Source organism: Nesoenas mayeri (genome assembly GCF_963082525.1).
Source record: "Nesoenas mayeri genome assembly, chromosome: 13".
Taxonomy (NCBI): Eukaryota; Metazoa; Chordata; class Aves; order Columbiformes; family Columbidae; genus Nesoenas; species Nesoenas mayeri.
Window position 1 is genome coordinate 19,789,176 of NC_137550.1, and position 16,317 is coordinate 19,805,492.

Below are 16,317 nucleotides of genomic sequence, written 5' to 3' on the forward strand. Positions count from 1 at the left end.
ACCTGGGAATAAAATAAGCGGCGACAGCCTCAGGCCCCCCCACCCCCCGGCAGCAGGACAGCAAAGGTGTTGGTGAAATAACTTTATTTAGTGTGATACACGGCTGTGGTCAGACAGTCCATACTCAGAGTAATAGTCACGCTTACAGGGGAACAGCTAGGAGACAGCAGGGCCAGACACACACTCAATATTATACACATCCATAGAGAAGACAGCGGGAAGTGAACTATTTTCTTTCACTAGTTAACTCCCCCGGTACTTAGGGTCTCCCCAATCCCTCCCCCCAGGCCCATGACTGGGAACAACACGACAGCAGAGCAGTGCACACCTGCCTGTGAGAAGGGGACGGCAAAAACCTGTTCTACGGCAGACACGGACACACCGACAAACATCAGCAATTCCCACACGACAGGGGTATGTACAGAGGAGGGGGCTGAGCTTCCCATTGGCGCTGGGGGGTGAAGGGGGGGACACTCCAGAGTGAAATGGGCAATGACATCCCAGCTTCCTCCTGCAGCCCAGCTCAGCCCGAGGGGAGGGACGGGGCAGCCACCAACTTGCCACCAGTGAGCCGACACTGGGACCTTCAGCTCCCGCTCCCGGGCTGCCCCCTCCCCTCCCTTGGCTTCAAAGTGCGCGCATTGTGTCAGTGACCTACAGGCGTCCTGCTCGGGAAGTGTCACCAGCCACCAACCGCTGCTGTACCCACCTGTCCCGCTGGCTCTCCTGCCCGCTCACATCCCCCGGCAGCATGACACAGGCCAGCTGATGAAAATAACAGAACTGGTTTGTTCTCCTCTCTGTCAACAGATAAGCCTACCGACTTCTGGTTAGGACAGACAGACAAAAAAAACCCAGTACCAGTCTCTGAAAAGCTGTTAACGTAATTAGAAACAAGGGGCAGGGGGAAGAGGAGGGATTTCCAAACCTCCGAGCTGAGCAGCGACACCACAGGCCACTTGAGCAGCACACATTCCTGCACTCCTCTGCGCGGGTCTGACAACAATCCCTGCCACCGCTCAGCTCAGCTTTGGCAACGTTACAGCTTAGCACTGCTCCAAAGGGGAAAAGGCTACTGCCCCCCCGCTCCAGAGGCCCACGGCAAAGGAAGCAGCAGCTCCGTACAATTTCTGCATGCAGCAACCTACGTGTGAGAGCAGCACAGCTACCCCTGGCCTCCCGGCTGCTGCAGCTCTGTGTGAAGCAGCTCCCAGTCTACGTGACAATGAGCGCAGAGCCCAGGAAAGCTCCTGCTCAGCGCCCATGACTGCCAGGGCAGGTGTTGTCCCTGTCATGATGGATTCCAGGCAAACGGTTCGCTTCCGCTGTCGACAGACAGGGCCCAGGTCTGCACAACCCACCCTGAGGATCTCTCTCCCCATCCCGCTAAGCTTCTGGACCCTCTTCCTTCCCCACATCCCACAGCCAACACTCGCCAAGCACCAGCGTTCTCTGGCCGGGAAGAGATTCCAACAGAGAGCAGCCTGTGGGATGTCTCTGCTACACAAACAGGAGCAACAAGGCCAAAGCTATCAGAGTCTGGGGGTTTCCAGTGCTGCGTGTAACACGAGGGGCAAAACAACTCAGAAGTCGTGAGCGAGAGTTAGCCAAGATCACCCACAGAAAGGAGAAACCGAGGAGCTAAGATTGTGTGTGCCCTGCAGGAAGCAAAAGCCTAGAAACAGATAACCTGTATTGTCCAAAAAGGCAAGGCCAAGTCAGACTGACCAGTTTCGAAGGAGCAGCCTTTCGCCGGAGGAAGTGGGGATGTGGGACACACGGGGCTGGAGGGGACGGGAAGGGGTGACGACGCGAGGCAGTGCAGAAGGCGGAAAGCCCACCCCCAAGCTTTGTTTTTTGTCTTCCCTAACGTGGTGGCTTTTCCATGGCATTCACAAGATACATCTGAGCAGACAGGCTCGAGGTGGGGAAGAGGAGGAGGAGGAGAGGAAGAGAGAGAGTGTAAAGGGCACCAGAGTGCCAAAGTGCAACAACATAAAAATAAATCAAAAGAAAAAGACAGGACACTCATTCTGCACTCAGGGCTCATACCATGCAGTAAGAGGGGTGGCCGGGGCTGCTCCCCACTAGTAAACAGCGAGCTCACTCGCTTAGTAGATTGGTTTTTCAGCCCCCAAAGTAGGGTTGCTTAGCCAAATGAGCAGTGATGTTCTTCTGTGAGACTGGCCGGTCAGGGAATGTGCTGCTACAGAACGGGGCTGTTAGCAGGAGCACCCGCTCTCCGTTACTGGCTGCTCAGGAGGTTTCTCTAGTTTGATGTCGATCACTGCAGGAAGCAAGTTAAGGAAACACAGGGAGCCAAAAAGTCAGCAAGCTCAACCTAACGAGATCATCGCAATAGTGACAGGGACGCTCCTGATGAGAAAGCAAGGATACTGTCTTCTTTGCTCTTCTCCGGTGTGCTGTCCATCCCAGGTAAGGCAGCAGCCACACGACGGAAAAGCTGGAAAACAGCAAGAGGTAAAGCTGAAGGCTTGGCAGGAAAACAAGAAAAGGCATGTTAAAAACCATTGCTTTACGGCATATTTTAGAGTCCAAATTGTACAAACTTGCTGTGTGGGTACTTTAGCAAGCAAAGGAATGATCAACCAACGCCACACGAATTTTACCTAAGAGACCTAACAGGTTTTATTACAGAATTTATTCAAACCAGTTTTGTTTCTGCTTGAACACGGCATGGAATTCATTTCTACCATTTCCAGGCTCAGCTGCTTTTGTGCAGCAATGTTACAGAGCACAGCGCAGGATCTCTGAGAACAGCCTCGCCAGAGACCGGAGCTTTAACGCGTTTCTGGAACACCAGGTTTTCCAGCCCATCCTTTCAGTCCAGTCCTGCTGCAAACCCGCCCCAAGTGAGCTGCGTTTAAGCTATTAAGGATCTGCTAGAGCTGGGAAGGACTGTCATATCCCCATAAAAATACACAAAATGGTTTGGCATAATTTGTCCATACTTCAATCTCCTCCTCCTGACTTTAACGTAGCAGTGAACATGATACAGACACCACTAGGCCGCCTGGTGACAAGTGCTGCAGAAAGAAACAGAGGAATCACCAGCTCATGATGATTTTCCTTCCAGTAGCTCAGCAGGGGCCTCTCATCCAACCCCTCCAAGGCACTGAGGTATTAGCGAGGTGCTGCACTTAGAATCCCTTTAGTCACACAAGTTTTACTGCAAACACCCGACAGGCAAATCACGCAACAGTAAGAACCAAAGGTTAAAGTGGATTCAATCCAGAATAGCCAAAAGCAAAACTAAACCCAAAGTCTCCCAATCCATGGTGAGGTTCTCCCCGTCAGCTGGTGAGCACCGAGCTGTTACATTCAGCTTCCCAGCAGCACAGACGCTCCCTGCAGAGCCCTGGAGCCAGCGCTGCATCACTGGCCCACTGGCCCACTTCAGAATGGTTCCTGAGCTAGCGGAGCCTGGGACCACCAGCTTGGAGCAAGAGGCAATGGGCACAAACTGAGATACAAGAGATCCTGTTTAAACATTAAAAAAACACGGAAAGCTTGTTTTTTTCCTGTAGGGATAGACAGAGTGTGACAGGCTGCCTGGAGCGATGGAGCCTCTGTCCTCTGAGATACTCAAAACCCAGCTGGAGCAGCTCTGGGCACGCAGCTCTGGGCACACTGCTTGGACGGGGTGATCTCCAGAGATCCCTTCCAACCGCAGCTATTCTGCAATTTTCTGCTGTGGCTTCAAAAAGCAGGAGCTTCTACTCTAGTGCCTCAGCATATGCAATTATCCTGACTGAACTCAACATTGGTTTTAGAAAACCGTGCATTAACTGCTAACAAAAGCAAAGGGAGCACAAAGAATTACGTCTGGCAGCACAAAACAGTGGCATTCCTGTCCCTCAGCACATTCTGGTTTAGATTTACCGTTTTTTCAAGGCAAGTTTGCTTGGCTTTAACACGGAATCCCTGACTTGATGGGAAAGGGGCTCTGACTAGATAAAGCAGCAAGAAGCATTTCAGGGGTCGACAACAACCAATAGAAGCAAATAGCTGAAGGAAAAGGAACTCCAAGCAGCAGCTTAATCCTCCCACATACAGAGCGGCAAAGGAGAGATTTCCAGTCTACAGAACAGAACATTGACCTACCTGTTTCACATTGTATCCAGTCTTCGCACTGGTCTCAATAAACATCACATTCAGCTCTTTGGCTCTCTGCTCACCTTCTTCTGTAGTGATTTGCCTGGACAAAGATGCAAACAGAAGCACAAAGACAGAAAGGAAGGGTAGGAGGAGTTACAGATGTCTGGGACTGAGCTGCTCTTCACGCTTCACCGCCCCTCACCGGCCACCAGAGGAGACCTCTGGAGCTCCCGGGCTTTAAGACCCCCAAATCCTCCAGGTACAAATGGAACAGGCTCAGGTCAGGCACCCAGGGAACGCCGGGGCTTACAACTGTTAATAACAGACGAACCTCCGGACGCTGCACCTGATACAAAAAGCAGTTTCCCAAAGGGAATTCCATGAGGTTACAGGCAGATTTCCGAGAGGCTCCAGCAGCAGGTGCCACGCTGCTGCTTGGAGCAAGCGCCTGCAAACGCATCTCTGATCAACACCCTGGCCACACCTGTTTCACATCCCATCCTGCTTTAGCACTGGTTTCAATGTACATCATAGTCAGTTCTCGGGCTTTTCTCTCACCCTCCTCTATAGAAACCCGTCTACAGCAGTGAGAACAGATCACAGAAAAGGAAAACCAAACCAAAGCAAAGTAGTCCAAAAATCATGAAAACGGCAGGAAAACAAACTAACAAACCCAGTAAAATAATAACAACAAAAAACCCAAATCAAAACCACCACCACCAAAAGCCCAAAACAAAGCCCAGCCACAAACTGAAGCAACATGAACAGGAAAGAAAAACTTAACAGGCTGCACCAAATAAGAAAGTGCTATTTTTAGTTCAGCTTTTTGGCCTCAGAACTTGCACCACCGCTTGGCTTCTGCCATAGGATGAATGGTTTCCAGGACGCTGTATTCTACTCTGAAAAATGTGACCCAGCTCAGACTGATTCTGTGGCTTTGTCCATTAAAAGGCCCAGCATTTCAGCCTCACACAACTCTCCCTTTCTTTTAAAAGAAAGGCAAGGCAGCTTCTTTTACTGATACCTGGATATGCACCTGGACCAGGAGTACTGCCACTTACCTTAAACTTCTAAAGTAAGAATTCCTAGTGCTATGTGAACTTGGGCTTTAAGACCCCCAAATCCTCCAGGTACAAATTGAACAGCCTCAGGTAAGGCACCCAGGGAACGCTTGGGCTTACAACTATTAAGTTGTAAGCCCAAACTATTTGGTGGTATTTGGCTTCAAACTATTTGGTGGTATTTTCGATTGTTACGGCAGTGCTGGGCCACCTGTCCTGCACACGCACTCCACTCACGTACTCTCAGGAAACCGTCCAAGGCAGAAATCACCCCACTGGGTTTTCCAGTTCCACGGGAAACCGGATTTGGATAGAAATTAGAAAGCCTCCAATCTAAATGGCAGGTTATTCAGTTAAGGAGCTGCAGTTATTTCGAGGTCCCAGGAGGGCATAAGAGATACTAAATCGTCAAGATCCAGAGCTGGCTCAAGTACAACAGCTCAGACTTTGCTCAGTTGCTTTTGTAAGCTGATTTCAGGGACAAGACCAATCTGAGGTCTCGCCACCCACAATTATTAATCCCAATCAGCAAGACACATTTTTATCATATTTCTGAAGTTCTGAGAACCGAGTTTTACCAATATTTCTGAAATGCAAGGCACAGGACGCTCATAATGGCCTCCCACTTGGCTCCTCCCACTAGCAGTGGTTGTCAGGACTTGGGTGCTCTGCATGGTGGACACCAAACATGTTTCTGTAAGAACCACCAGCGCGAAGCCCACCCTGTGCCCAGCTGGAGCTCAACTTTATCCTCAAAGCACCTGCCGGAATTAGAACTGTCTCTGCTTTTCCTGCTGGGCACGGCAAACTAAAAATCAACAGCAAGACCTGGGCAGGGAGAAAGGGTGAAAAGCCCCTCCTGAGCCAGGCTGTGCAGCCGGGGATGCTGCCTGCTGGCTCACACCAGTATTTGGACAACACCAAAACCACAAGAGAAAAAAACACATTGCAAGGCATTGTGAAGCAATACATACGGTGCAGGAGCGAGCAAAGCAAGGTTTAGGATTTAAGACGTGAGAGCATCCAGCAACGGAACAGTCTGGTCCCCATTAGGCCCATCACGCCAAGAACCAGAGCAAACGAACAGTTCCGATATCACTGCAAGATTTTTCTGAGAAAATGTTTCTGTTCAAGCTGTTATCTTTTCATCAGACGTATCTCAGCCAAAGGATAAGGGTTTGATTTTATAAGACCCCATTTCGCTGGGAGATCAGGTGTTTGCCAGTTTGGGGGTTTTTTGAGATGCTTTTTTTTGTATCAGATAAAAATTCCCCATCATTTCAATTCTTCACATGCCCTGTGCCATAAGAAGCACACGTTTTAGAGTACCTGGCATATGTGAAGATGTTAAAATATTTGTATTGTAAGGAATAGTGGCTGACTCCATCTTCCCTTTGCCAACTACTACTGACACTAACCATTAAAATGAAAATAAAAAGATTTCCTAATCTGTTGCCGATGTATTCCTAAAGAATGAAAATCCCTGACAACGTTAAACAAAATTTCTGCTAAATCAACAATCGAGAATTTGAAACACAAATGCAAAAGCACAAGCCTGTGGTCTTCTAAGAAGCCATTACATTGGTTATATTGGCTCAAGTGGCATTGTAGGAATAAGAGTTTTAATAGCAAAATGCTCTATGGCATGTCCCAAAACATTAAGGCCATGTGATTTTAAGAGTCTAATTAACTTTTTACATCTCTTGGGGAAGTCTGCTATTGCTGATCTAGTTTCCTCTCACATAGCTACAATACCACAGTTGGTGTTTTGTATGACAGAGGAAAACCTTGTAGACTGACACTGTAAAAGCTCCGTCTGCATCTCGGAACAAGAAGAAACTTTACTATGAGATTCCAGCTGCACATCCAGAGTCATGTAAACAGGCTGATTGAAAAAAGTCAGATTTCCTTGCTTCTGCACAACATTTTTGGCTTTATCCCAGCACAAAAAAGAAAAGTCAGACAAAATCAAATATTGAGAAACATGGTATAGAGATACCTGATTTAAGTAAAAGGTTTTTTTTCTGGGTGGCTTTGATTTAACAAAATCTATTTGTAGAATAGCAAAATGGAATAACTTGACATTGTGAAACCAGAAATCTGAATTTCCTGGCAAGCTTGTTATGCTTTGTTTCAAATCAACAGCTGTTTTAAGACAGCCTAGTTGGCCAGGTCCTGGTCAGGGCAGCGAGGCCGCCCACTCCCGTTACCTCTTGTCCGCCAGGTCAGTTTTGTTCCCCACCAACATGATGATAACGTCGCTGCCTCTCTCTGTCCTGACGTCATCGATCCACTTGGAGGTTTGCTGGAAAGAATTCAAGTCTGTAGGGAAGAAGAAAATGGGAGTGCTAAGGATAAAACTTATTTTCAGAGGGGGAGGATGCTCTGCCTGTACTCAGGTGCTTCTCCACCTCTCCCCACACCACATATAAGCGACCCATAAATTGTTTTCCGCTCAGACAGAAAAAACGGTTTCTCAAGTTAATCATCTTTTTGCAGAACTTCCGGCTGTTAACACGTTAGTTCTGCTTACATGTAGTATTTCAAATAATGAGACACCAGAAAGCATCACTCACTTGTAATGTCATAGACTACCACAGCAATGGTGGAGTCGCGGATGTAGCTGGGAATGAGGCTGCGGAACCGCTCCTGGCCGGCTGTGTCCCAAAGCTGCAGCCGAACCTGCTGGTACCAGGCCAGGGAGAGCAGAGAGCGGGGGAGAGAAGAAAGGAGGAAACTGTCCTTTAGAGAAAAGGCCATCGCTACAATTAACTGTATGCAGCTCAACCGGAGAAGCTGAGGCTGACCTTGAAATCTTGCCCCAAATACCACCAAAGTTGGCTTTTCTGACTCTGTTTATAGATAATGTGCTTTAATTACCGATTGTGTTCGTCTAGAGATTCTGCTGTTCTGCAAGAGCTCCAGGTTGTGGTTACTACCTTGTGCTGATACGGTAGCTAACAGCTCCAAGCTGTTCTATGGGTGGGTCTCCACAGGACTCCCACCCCAGAATTATCTCGGCTTAAAGGCTTTTGGGCAATTCCCACAAGACAGACATGCCAGACACCACACAGTGGAACAGCACCCATTCTCCAGCACCAAGCACCCAGCAACAGGCATTTTCATGCAGGATTAAGGCAATCAATAACTGAAGTGCCAGCAGAAACAAAAGCAAACGTTACGCACCGTAGGCTTCACATGGCACAACGGGCATCGGGTTCTCCCTTTCAGATAAGTGCAGGGGTCAGAACAAACACCAGCGCTATGAGCAGTACAGCTGGATCTCCAGAATGGTGCCCAAACACAGCTCTAAGGCCTGGGACCCGTCTGCTTGTAACAGCGATAGTCAAAACATGCCTGACTGCCACAGTGAGCACTAAACAAAAGCTCTTCATGACTGGGAGCGATACCATTTCCTTCCAAATCATTACCCCGCACAGCGAGCTCCATGAGTAGCGTTATGCTGCCAGAAAACAAGATTGCTCTTGGCATTCTCAACAGGTTTCACAGGAGGGCAGAGACTGGTTCCCAGTTTAATGACATGAACTGGTCAGGTACGCTCCCAAGGCCAGGCGGGCAGCAATGAGGGAGAGCAGCTGTTCATGCACACAACAGTGGTTAATGAGGCAGCTTGCAGGGCTGCGAGGGAGAAAGTGGATTCAGAAGGACCAATAATTGGCTTGTTTAGAAGAGAAATAGAATCTGGACAGAGCACGTCTGCAAAGCATCTTGCTAGAAGCAGATTCAAAACAACACTGTCTTTACATCAGGGTGCGTAGCTCTGATGCCCTGGGGTTTAAGGAAGATTAGGGCTCACAGTTAAAGCAATTAGCTCATACTTCATTTTGAAAGCAGCCTTGGCCACAGTAGCAAGTCAGGGCTCTTCACTACACACAGAAACTCAACTCCCAGCACCTGGCCAATATCACACCGGTGCTGGCAGAGCAGATTGGTAACGGCAGCTTCTGCCTCTTGCTTCCAGACTGCACAGCGAGCTGCCACCAGCTCCCCAGACATCCCTGTGCACCCAGTTTGGAGGGGCAGAGAAAATATAAATAGCAATTTCTCTTTTTCTTCTCAGCTTCCCACATGCTAGCTAACGCTTTCTCTCTTCTAATTAAGACTGTCTTGGCTGGTACTTAACTGAGTCCTATGTTCTGTCTCTATTTTACACTACGATAACCAGAATCAACTTACAGGAGACTATCTGAGGTTCCCAAATACAATTACCACTTAAGACAATGTAAATATATAGCTCTGTGTTTTCCTAATCCCACTAGTGCTCAGCATCATCATGCCCTCGAAGTACCTGAGCACGTTCCTTCAAGAACACAAGAAAACTAAAAGCCTTTCAGTTGCTAGGAACAGAACGACGAGCAGCAACAAGAAAAAATGAAGTTATCTGAAAATATCAGACTATTACCAAGGCAGGATTATTTCTGGCACGACTGGAAGCTGTCAGGAACAGCCCAGACCATGGCAAAACTCTGCCACCTGCCTGGACTGGAATAAAGGCCACGTAATTATTTGCCTTCAATACGTGAGATAGATCAGTCTGGTAGAATTTGTTAATAACTTCTGTTAACAAAGTGAAACAAAGCCCTGATCTGTAAAGCCTCGCTATCATCTAGATTTTGTGATAGAATAAAGGTGGGCCAGAGGTTTTCCGTCTGTGCTATGTTCTTTACTTAGACTTTGCCCACATGGGGTTGGCTCACTGGTGTAATTCCTGTCAAGGTATTTACACCGATACTTTACCTTAGCCAAAAAAGCCAGGTCAAGTGGAATCAATAAAAAGGAGTTACGAAATAATTGCATTCATATCTTTATATCTTCTGCTAAAACATTCATGCCAACAGTTATAGAGAACTTCCCTCTAAGCTTGTTTATTCTTTAGAAATTGTGGTAGTTACAACTCTTCTAAAAGCTCTCTAGTTAGTCATAGGAATCATCAGCTCTCTTCTTCAATGCAATGGGAGTCCCGAATGCTCATAAATCGCTATATAGCTTTTATTTAAATGTACTGTACTGTTTTGCCTACTCTGACAGTGTTCCTTTGCTTTGGCATATGAAGTTGTTACTTGTATCACCTCTCTATGCCTCCAGAGGGGAAAAAAAAAGTTAATTTTGAGGTTTAAAAGAAAAACCCCCAAATCAGAAAAAGTTTTCCAAATGCTACCAATCGCCTTTCATTCCAGTCAGCACAGATGCAAGAAAAGTCACAATCCCTGTTCACCTACCTGCCAGTCCTCTGTGTATCACTTCCACAGTTCAAGCTTTGAGCAGACAAGGGTTTTCCAGCTCCCCAGTTTCTGTATCATGGGATGGAGTTACCGTGGTTGTGGGGGAAGATGCTCTGCTACTTCCAGTCAGCCCATGAAATACATACAGTTCTGAGGCCAATGGAATATCTTAGATCCTTTCAGATAACACCACCACTTCCAATGCATAAAAAGTGCACAATAAAAGGTCCCTGCAGAGGCTCGGGCTAATACCTACTTGTAACGTCAAAGACAATGACAGCAACAGCAGAGTCACGGATGTAGCTGGGAATGAGGCTGCGGAACCTCTCCTGGCCGGCTGTGTCCCACAGCTGCAGCCTGATCTGGGAAACGGAAAAGTGTAGGGGAAGAGGAAAGGGGAAGAGCAGGGAAATGGAAAACAAAACCAAAAACTCAAGTGAAATGAAAATAAAATAGAAAAAATTGCAAGACAAAAATAACGTAACAAAAGGAAAGTTAAAATGGAACAGAAATGTGAAAAGAGCCAATGACACCTCTAACTGCATCTTCACAGCAAGCTCAGCGTCGCACATCCGAGAAACCTCCCTCCCTCCATGAGCCCATTAATAACTCACACACATGAGCACATTCTTCCATTTCATCAAAAAACCAAGATATCCCCAAAATACCTTCTCGCACCATCTGCTAACGAGGAAAACAAGCACGCATACCTCCGTGCATCCTGCCACGTCAGGACTGGCTGTAACAGCCACACCAGCAAACTGCAGCCTACACCTCGCTAAATGTGGTCACTTGGAACCATCCAGATATTGTCACCCCGCTACCGCTGAACCCACCGCACAGCCCGACCTCGAGGACTGAAACAGGTACAGGACAGGACAGCAAACGCCCTCTAGACTGCCTTATCTTGGGCTTAAATCCAACACGTCTGGGAAGATGCTGAGACACAGTAAAGGAAATCCTACTCAGTCTTCCAAGAATGAGGTTGTAGCTATAAGGTGGAACTGTCAGCCTGGCAGTTGGGAGTGAGGATGGGGCTTCTTGTGGCCCCAGCTGACCTAGTGCCACGGCTCCTAGTGCACCGGTAACGGCACTTCCAGCTGCCCTCGGCGGGAGGCTGCAGGAGATGGTTTTGAAGAACCCAGCTCCACATAGATTTGTCCTTTTTCCCTGCTAGCACATGCTACCCAGGCCATATCTAGAGTGATCTGGCACATGTATAATTTCAAGATATATTATTTGGTGTAAGGACATATCCAATATGCTAAAGCATAGGCCGCACTTAGAGGCTTAGGATTCTTCATTTAAAGCACAGCAGTCAAAGCCTATTGCAAAATACAGCTGTGGCCATATCTGAGAAATTACCTCAAGGTCTGAATTTTCCTAGCGTACATGCCTGTATTTCTCCCTCCTCTTATCTACATTCAACACCTCTCTGTTATTTAAACAGGCTTTATGGGCTCTGTGGACCACCTACATAAACAGAAAAGCTAACAGTATATTCAACATCGCAAAGAAAAAGGTATTTTCTGGATAGTATGCCAGCAGGTAAACGACATTGTGACCCACACAACCACAATGAACCAAGACTGCACTGCTGAAAACAGCACACAGGCATTCCAACCTGCCTTCACAGGCATCGAGCAGCGCTCCCAACATCTTTTTATTCTTCTGCCACTGTCAGCACCACTAGGAAAACGTTATCCAAGTAGTTTCTCCCAAACAAAGACTAAGCAAGGTCTGTTCCTAATAGTGAATCGCTGTTAAGATGGGAGAGAAGTGCTCAGGCAACTCATCACACATACTGGGCTGAGATTTCTTCAGAAGCGCCAGACCCAAAGCCACACACAGGATTTTCATCACACCACCGGCCCCTTCCTCCCCACAACAGTTCCACACTTCTCAACCAGCAGTACAACTGGCAAAAAGGCAAGTACTAGCAAAACAGAACTAATGAAAAGACAAATACTGAAAGACAGGAGAGGGATGTGAGGGATCTCTTTATGCAAAAGGAATCTCATGCAAGCTAAATCCAAAACAGCTTTATAACAATATGTCAGGAGAGTGTTACCAGAGGAGGAACTGTGCCACTGCTGGGAATTGTGAATGACTCCGAGACCTGGAACTGCCTGGGGTCTGCTCAGACCCTTCACACTGACAACCCCAGGGCCAGAGCTGCAAATCCTGGGAGTAAATTCCACCCGAGGTACTTAGAGCAGCCTGCCCATTCCCTGGGATACGGACATCAGCTTGCCTCAGTTTTGCATGAAAGATTTTGACTTCATTCTAGAGGTCTCAGATATTAACAAGTACCAGAAACAGGGGAGCAGGTCAGCGATTTGATTTGACAAAGGCCGTTCCTCTGAAGGCTGCAGGGGGATTTCAGCAGCCGCTGGAGGAACGACCAGGCGAAACAGCGCACGCAGCAACTGCTGCTGCCACGCCATCACGCAGACGCCTCACTTACCGTGCGATCTTCGAGATACATTGTTTTTGACAGGAAATCAATTCCAATGGTCGCCTGAAGAGAAGAAAAGCATTAGTAACCACAGCTTGCCTTCCAGCATCTGCAAATCGCATCTTGTCATACAAACTCAGAAATGTTCGCAAACTTATAATTAATCTCTTGAAGTCACGCGCCTTCAATATAGCCGATAGTAACAAAGCAATTGGGATCTCTGCACTGTCTTCACTTCATATCATACTTCCAACACTCCTCAACTGCACAAGAACCTCTGAGTCTGGATTTTAGCCTCGCTTGTGCATCTTAACACAGATCATATCCAGACTGGCATCTCCTCCCAGGCTACTGCAGTTCAGGCTGGTATGAATTACCCTATTAGAAATAACCAAAAGGTGGAGTAAATTACATACATAAACTGCAGGCAACTATGCTGAAAGCTACAAAGCAATGTTTATTTGGGTGTTTCCATTTCAGAACGTGCTTCCTTTCCAGTGACATTCAGAAGCTCCATTGCCCAGGAAGTTCTTTCTGTAACTCTCCTTCCATCCACATCTCCACTACTGTACAGCAATTCTGGTATAAAGACATTTAAATTCATTTGCTAAGTTAGATGTGCTCCCCGGCACTTAAATCAAGCAGGTGTTCTAGTCCGTCATAACCTGGGATACGGGAGACAGGCTGCTGATGTAACAGATTTGAGCATTTTAGATTATCTCCAGACTTAAACACAGGCAGCATCACATGCTCTGGAAGGTCTCCATCACAACGTGAACCATTTAACATGAGACGACAAACATCAGCTCCTGTCAGCAGTACTTATTTCTAGAAGTCCTGTTTTCTGTAGCCAGGACACAGGTTATAACAACTACAGTAAGTAGAGAAATCCAGAAAGCACAAGAGGATCCAGTTCTAGTGAAACACTTGGCCTCAAAAAAAAAAAGCCATCTTTTCCTTTTCCAGCTTAAAATTATTCCATTCTAAACCAGTAACTCTTTCTGGCCTGAATTAAAGGGGAACACCAGAGTCTTATCTTCCTTAAAGAGATCTGGTATTCCCTTGAAATACTGCTAAGTGCTTTTGATGTATCTAACTCTCCTGAAATCTTCAGGCCTCTTACACATCTTTAGCTTTTCAGCTGCAGCCTCTTCATCCCTACCCGGCTCTTCCCCTGCCAAGATCTCCCTGCCTTTTTCTATCTATAACCTTTTAGTGTAAAAAAAAATGTAATAAAAAAAACAACGGAGAGAAGATACCATGGGGACCACTTGCAGATCTATCTCTGCACTTTGGACTCAGGTGCCAGAGACCATGAACTACCATAAGCATGTTGACATCTTGTTTTTCTGTTTCCTGAGATTTCCACACCCACCATCAGGCACCCTGAGCATCATCTGCTCTTCAGCTAACCCCAGAAAGCCATGTTTCTCCCTGTTCTCCTCAAGGCTACTCACATATCCACATAGGATCTAAATCTTGCTTCTTTTCTGTACACCGTAGTTCCTGACATCATACTAGATGCTTGGGCTTCATTGTGAAGTCTCACCTCCATCTCGAGGCACGTTACAATCTTGATTTTGATATGATATAATCTATTATATTGAACTGACATCTCATGGGGAAATGTGCTTGCCCCAAACAGTTCTCACAGGCTTACATTTTAGTAGCAGGGAACAGATTTATATATACATATATATAAAGACTATCACATACCTGGTAAGTATTGTCAAAACTGTCATACATAAACCTGGTGATCAGAGAGGTCTTCCCAACTACAAAAGAAGAGAAAAATCACTTTTAAGCAGCAGTGGAAAAAGAAAAAATACCCACTGCTCTGGGTGGTACCGCTGATCATCAGAATGAAGTGGCCAACCTAAGGATATTTTCCAGCTACACCCTCCTGCAAAACAACCAGCTAAGAAATCCATTCGCAAAATGACTGAAATATCTTAAGCCAAATCAATCTCAGTAGATCAAAAATGAATCATGATGAAAACTCTGTCCTCAAATTATGTTGGTATGCATATGACAAAGAATTATTAGTTTGCTTTAAGCAAGCAATAAATCTGCTTTGTTACTCATATTTTGCTACTTAGGTAAACGCCACATTGCAGACTTCTAGGCACAAACACCAAAACAACACATGGTGATGGACTGGACACTGTTTAGCTGCCTCTGGCTGGCTAGTGAAGCAGCATTCAAGACTTGCACCCTTTCTTCATGACAAGATTTTAGATACAGAGTAAACTTTGGTGGCTTCCTTAAAAACTTTAAATGCATGTTGAAAAATATTATCAAGAGACAAAGCGCAGAATCGGCAAGAAACGGGAAGCAAAGATCAGATCTCGGATTCTCTCAGGAAGCTGAGGAAGCCAAGAAAAAAGCTAAAGCTATGGACAGAAAAGGAATATGCTGCCTAGAAAGGTGGTGAAATTGTGGACATTGGAGAGGGAGGGTTAAAAGCGGGCTGGACAAACGCCTGTCAGCAGCAATGCTGACCGTGCCTTGGCAAGATGGGGAATCAGACAACTTCTGGAAATCCCTCCAAGACCGACAGCCTTGGGGCGAAGGAGAGGTCAGCAGTGAGATCTGGGGAGAGCACCACAGCCCAGAACACCACAATTCCAAGAAAAACACACAACTCATCCATGCATTATGAGGAAAGGGGTACAAAAGGGAGGCAGGGGTGGTGGCACTTGTGACCAGGAGGCGCAGCACTGTGGCTGCCTCCGAGGGACAGGGCAAGGTCTGGGTGCACAGCAGGAGCGGCTGCTGTGTCTGCAGCAAGGGGAGGTGTTCAGCCTGTTTTCAGGCTAAACAACAAAATGCAGCTGCAGGGGAGGCCAGGGCCGCGCTGCAACACAGCTCCGCTTTGCCGTTGGCTTTTTCTCTCGCCGGGGCCGCGGACACGGGGCGGAGCGGCGGCCCCAGAGCCCCGGGGCGGCTGCGGGCGCACTGCGGGCCGGCCCCGGGCGCACCGGAGCGGCGGAACCGGGGCCCGTGCGCCGGGCAGGCCAACCGGAGGCCTCAGGCCGGAGCGCTGCGGGGCCGCCCCTCCCCGGGGCGGGCACCTCTGGCCGACGCCCCCCGCGGCGGCCCGGGCGGCTCGTCCCCGCCCCACGCCACGAAAGGCCCCTCACGGTCCCGCCGCCAGAGCCGAGCGGCTCCTCACCCCCCCGCAGCGGGAGCCCCGCGGTTGCTCCCCATCGCCCCGCCCCGCCCCGCCCCGATCGGCTCCCCCGCCCGCTGCGGCCTGTCCGCCGCCCCCCCCGCCCCGCTCACCGCTCTGCTCGCCCAGGAAAACGAGCTTGAACTTCCGCAGCGGGTTCCCGAACTCGCCGCCGCTGCCGGGGGCGGACATGGCGGCGCGGGGAGGCCGAGCCGGAGCCGTGACTGAGGAGAACGAGACACCGAGCGCGCACCGGCACCGCCA

At 48.0% G+C, this 16,317-nt stretch overlaps 1 protein-coding gene across 5 annotated transcripts; it reads right to left on the reverse strand.

Moving 5' to 3' along the window:
• Positions 1-77: 77 nt before the first annotated feature.
• Positions 78-16,317, reverse strand: RAB41 (RAB41, member RAS oncogene family). Of its 5 annotated transcripts, none has more exons than XR_013922746.1 (9): positions 16,167-16,317; positions 14,598-14,656; positions 12,891-12,944; positions 7,757-7,865; positions 7,391-7,502; positions 4,126-4,219; positions 2,398-2,464; positions 2,053-2,287; positions 78-765 (listed from the first exon to the last, which is right to left on the reverse strand). XR_013922746.1 is itself a non-coding variant. In XM_080352513.1 (9 exons), exons 2-9 carry the CDS (start codon positions 14,621-14,623, stop codon positions 2,223-2,225), a joined length of 630 nt encoding a protein of 209 aa, XP_080208639.1. In that variant the 5' UTR covers positions 14,624-14,656; positions 16,167-16,302; the 3' UTR covers positions 78-2,222. The 5 variants fall into 5 exon arrangements, 3 of the variants coding, with proteins under 3 accessions (XP_080208639.1, XP_080208638.1, XP_080208637.1); XR_013922747.1 differs by having other exon boundaries at positions 78-1,500; XM_080352513.1 differs by adding an exon at positions 10,680-10,785 and having other exon boundaries at positions 78-2,287; positions 7,757-7,862; positions 16,167-16,302.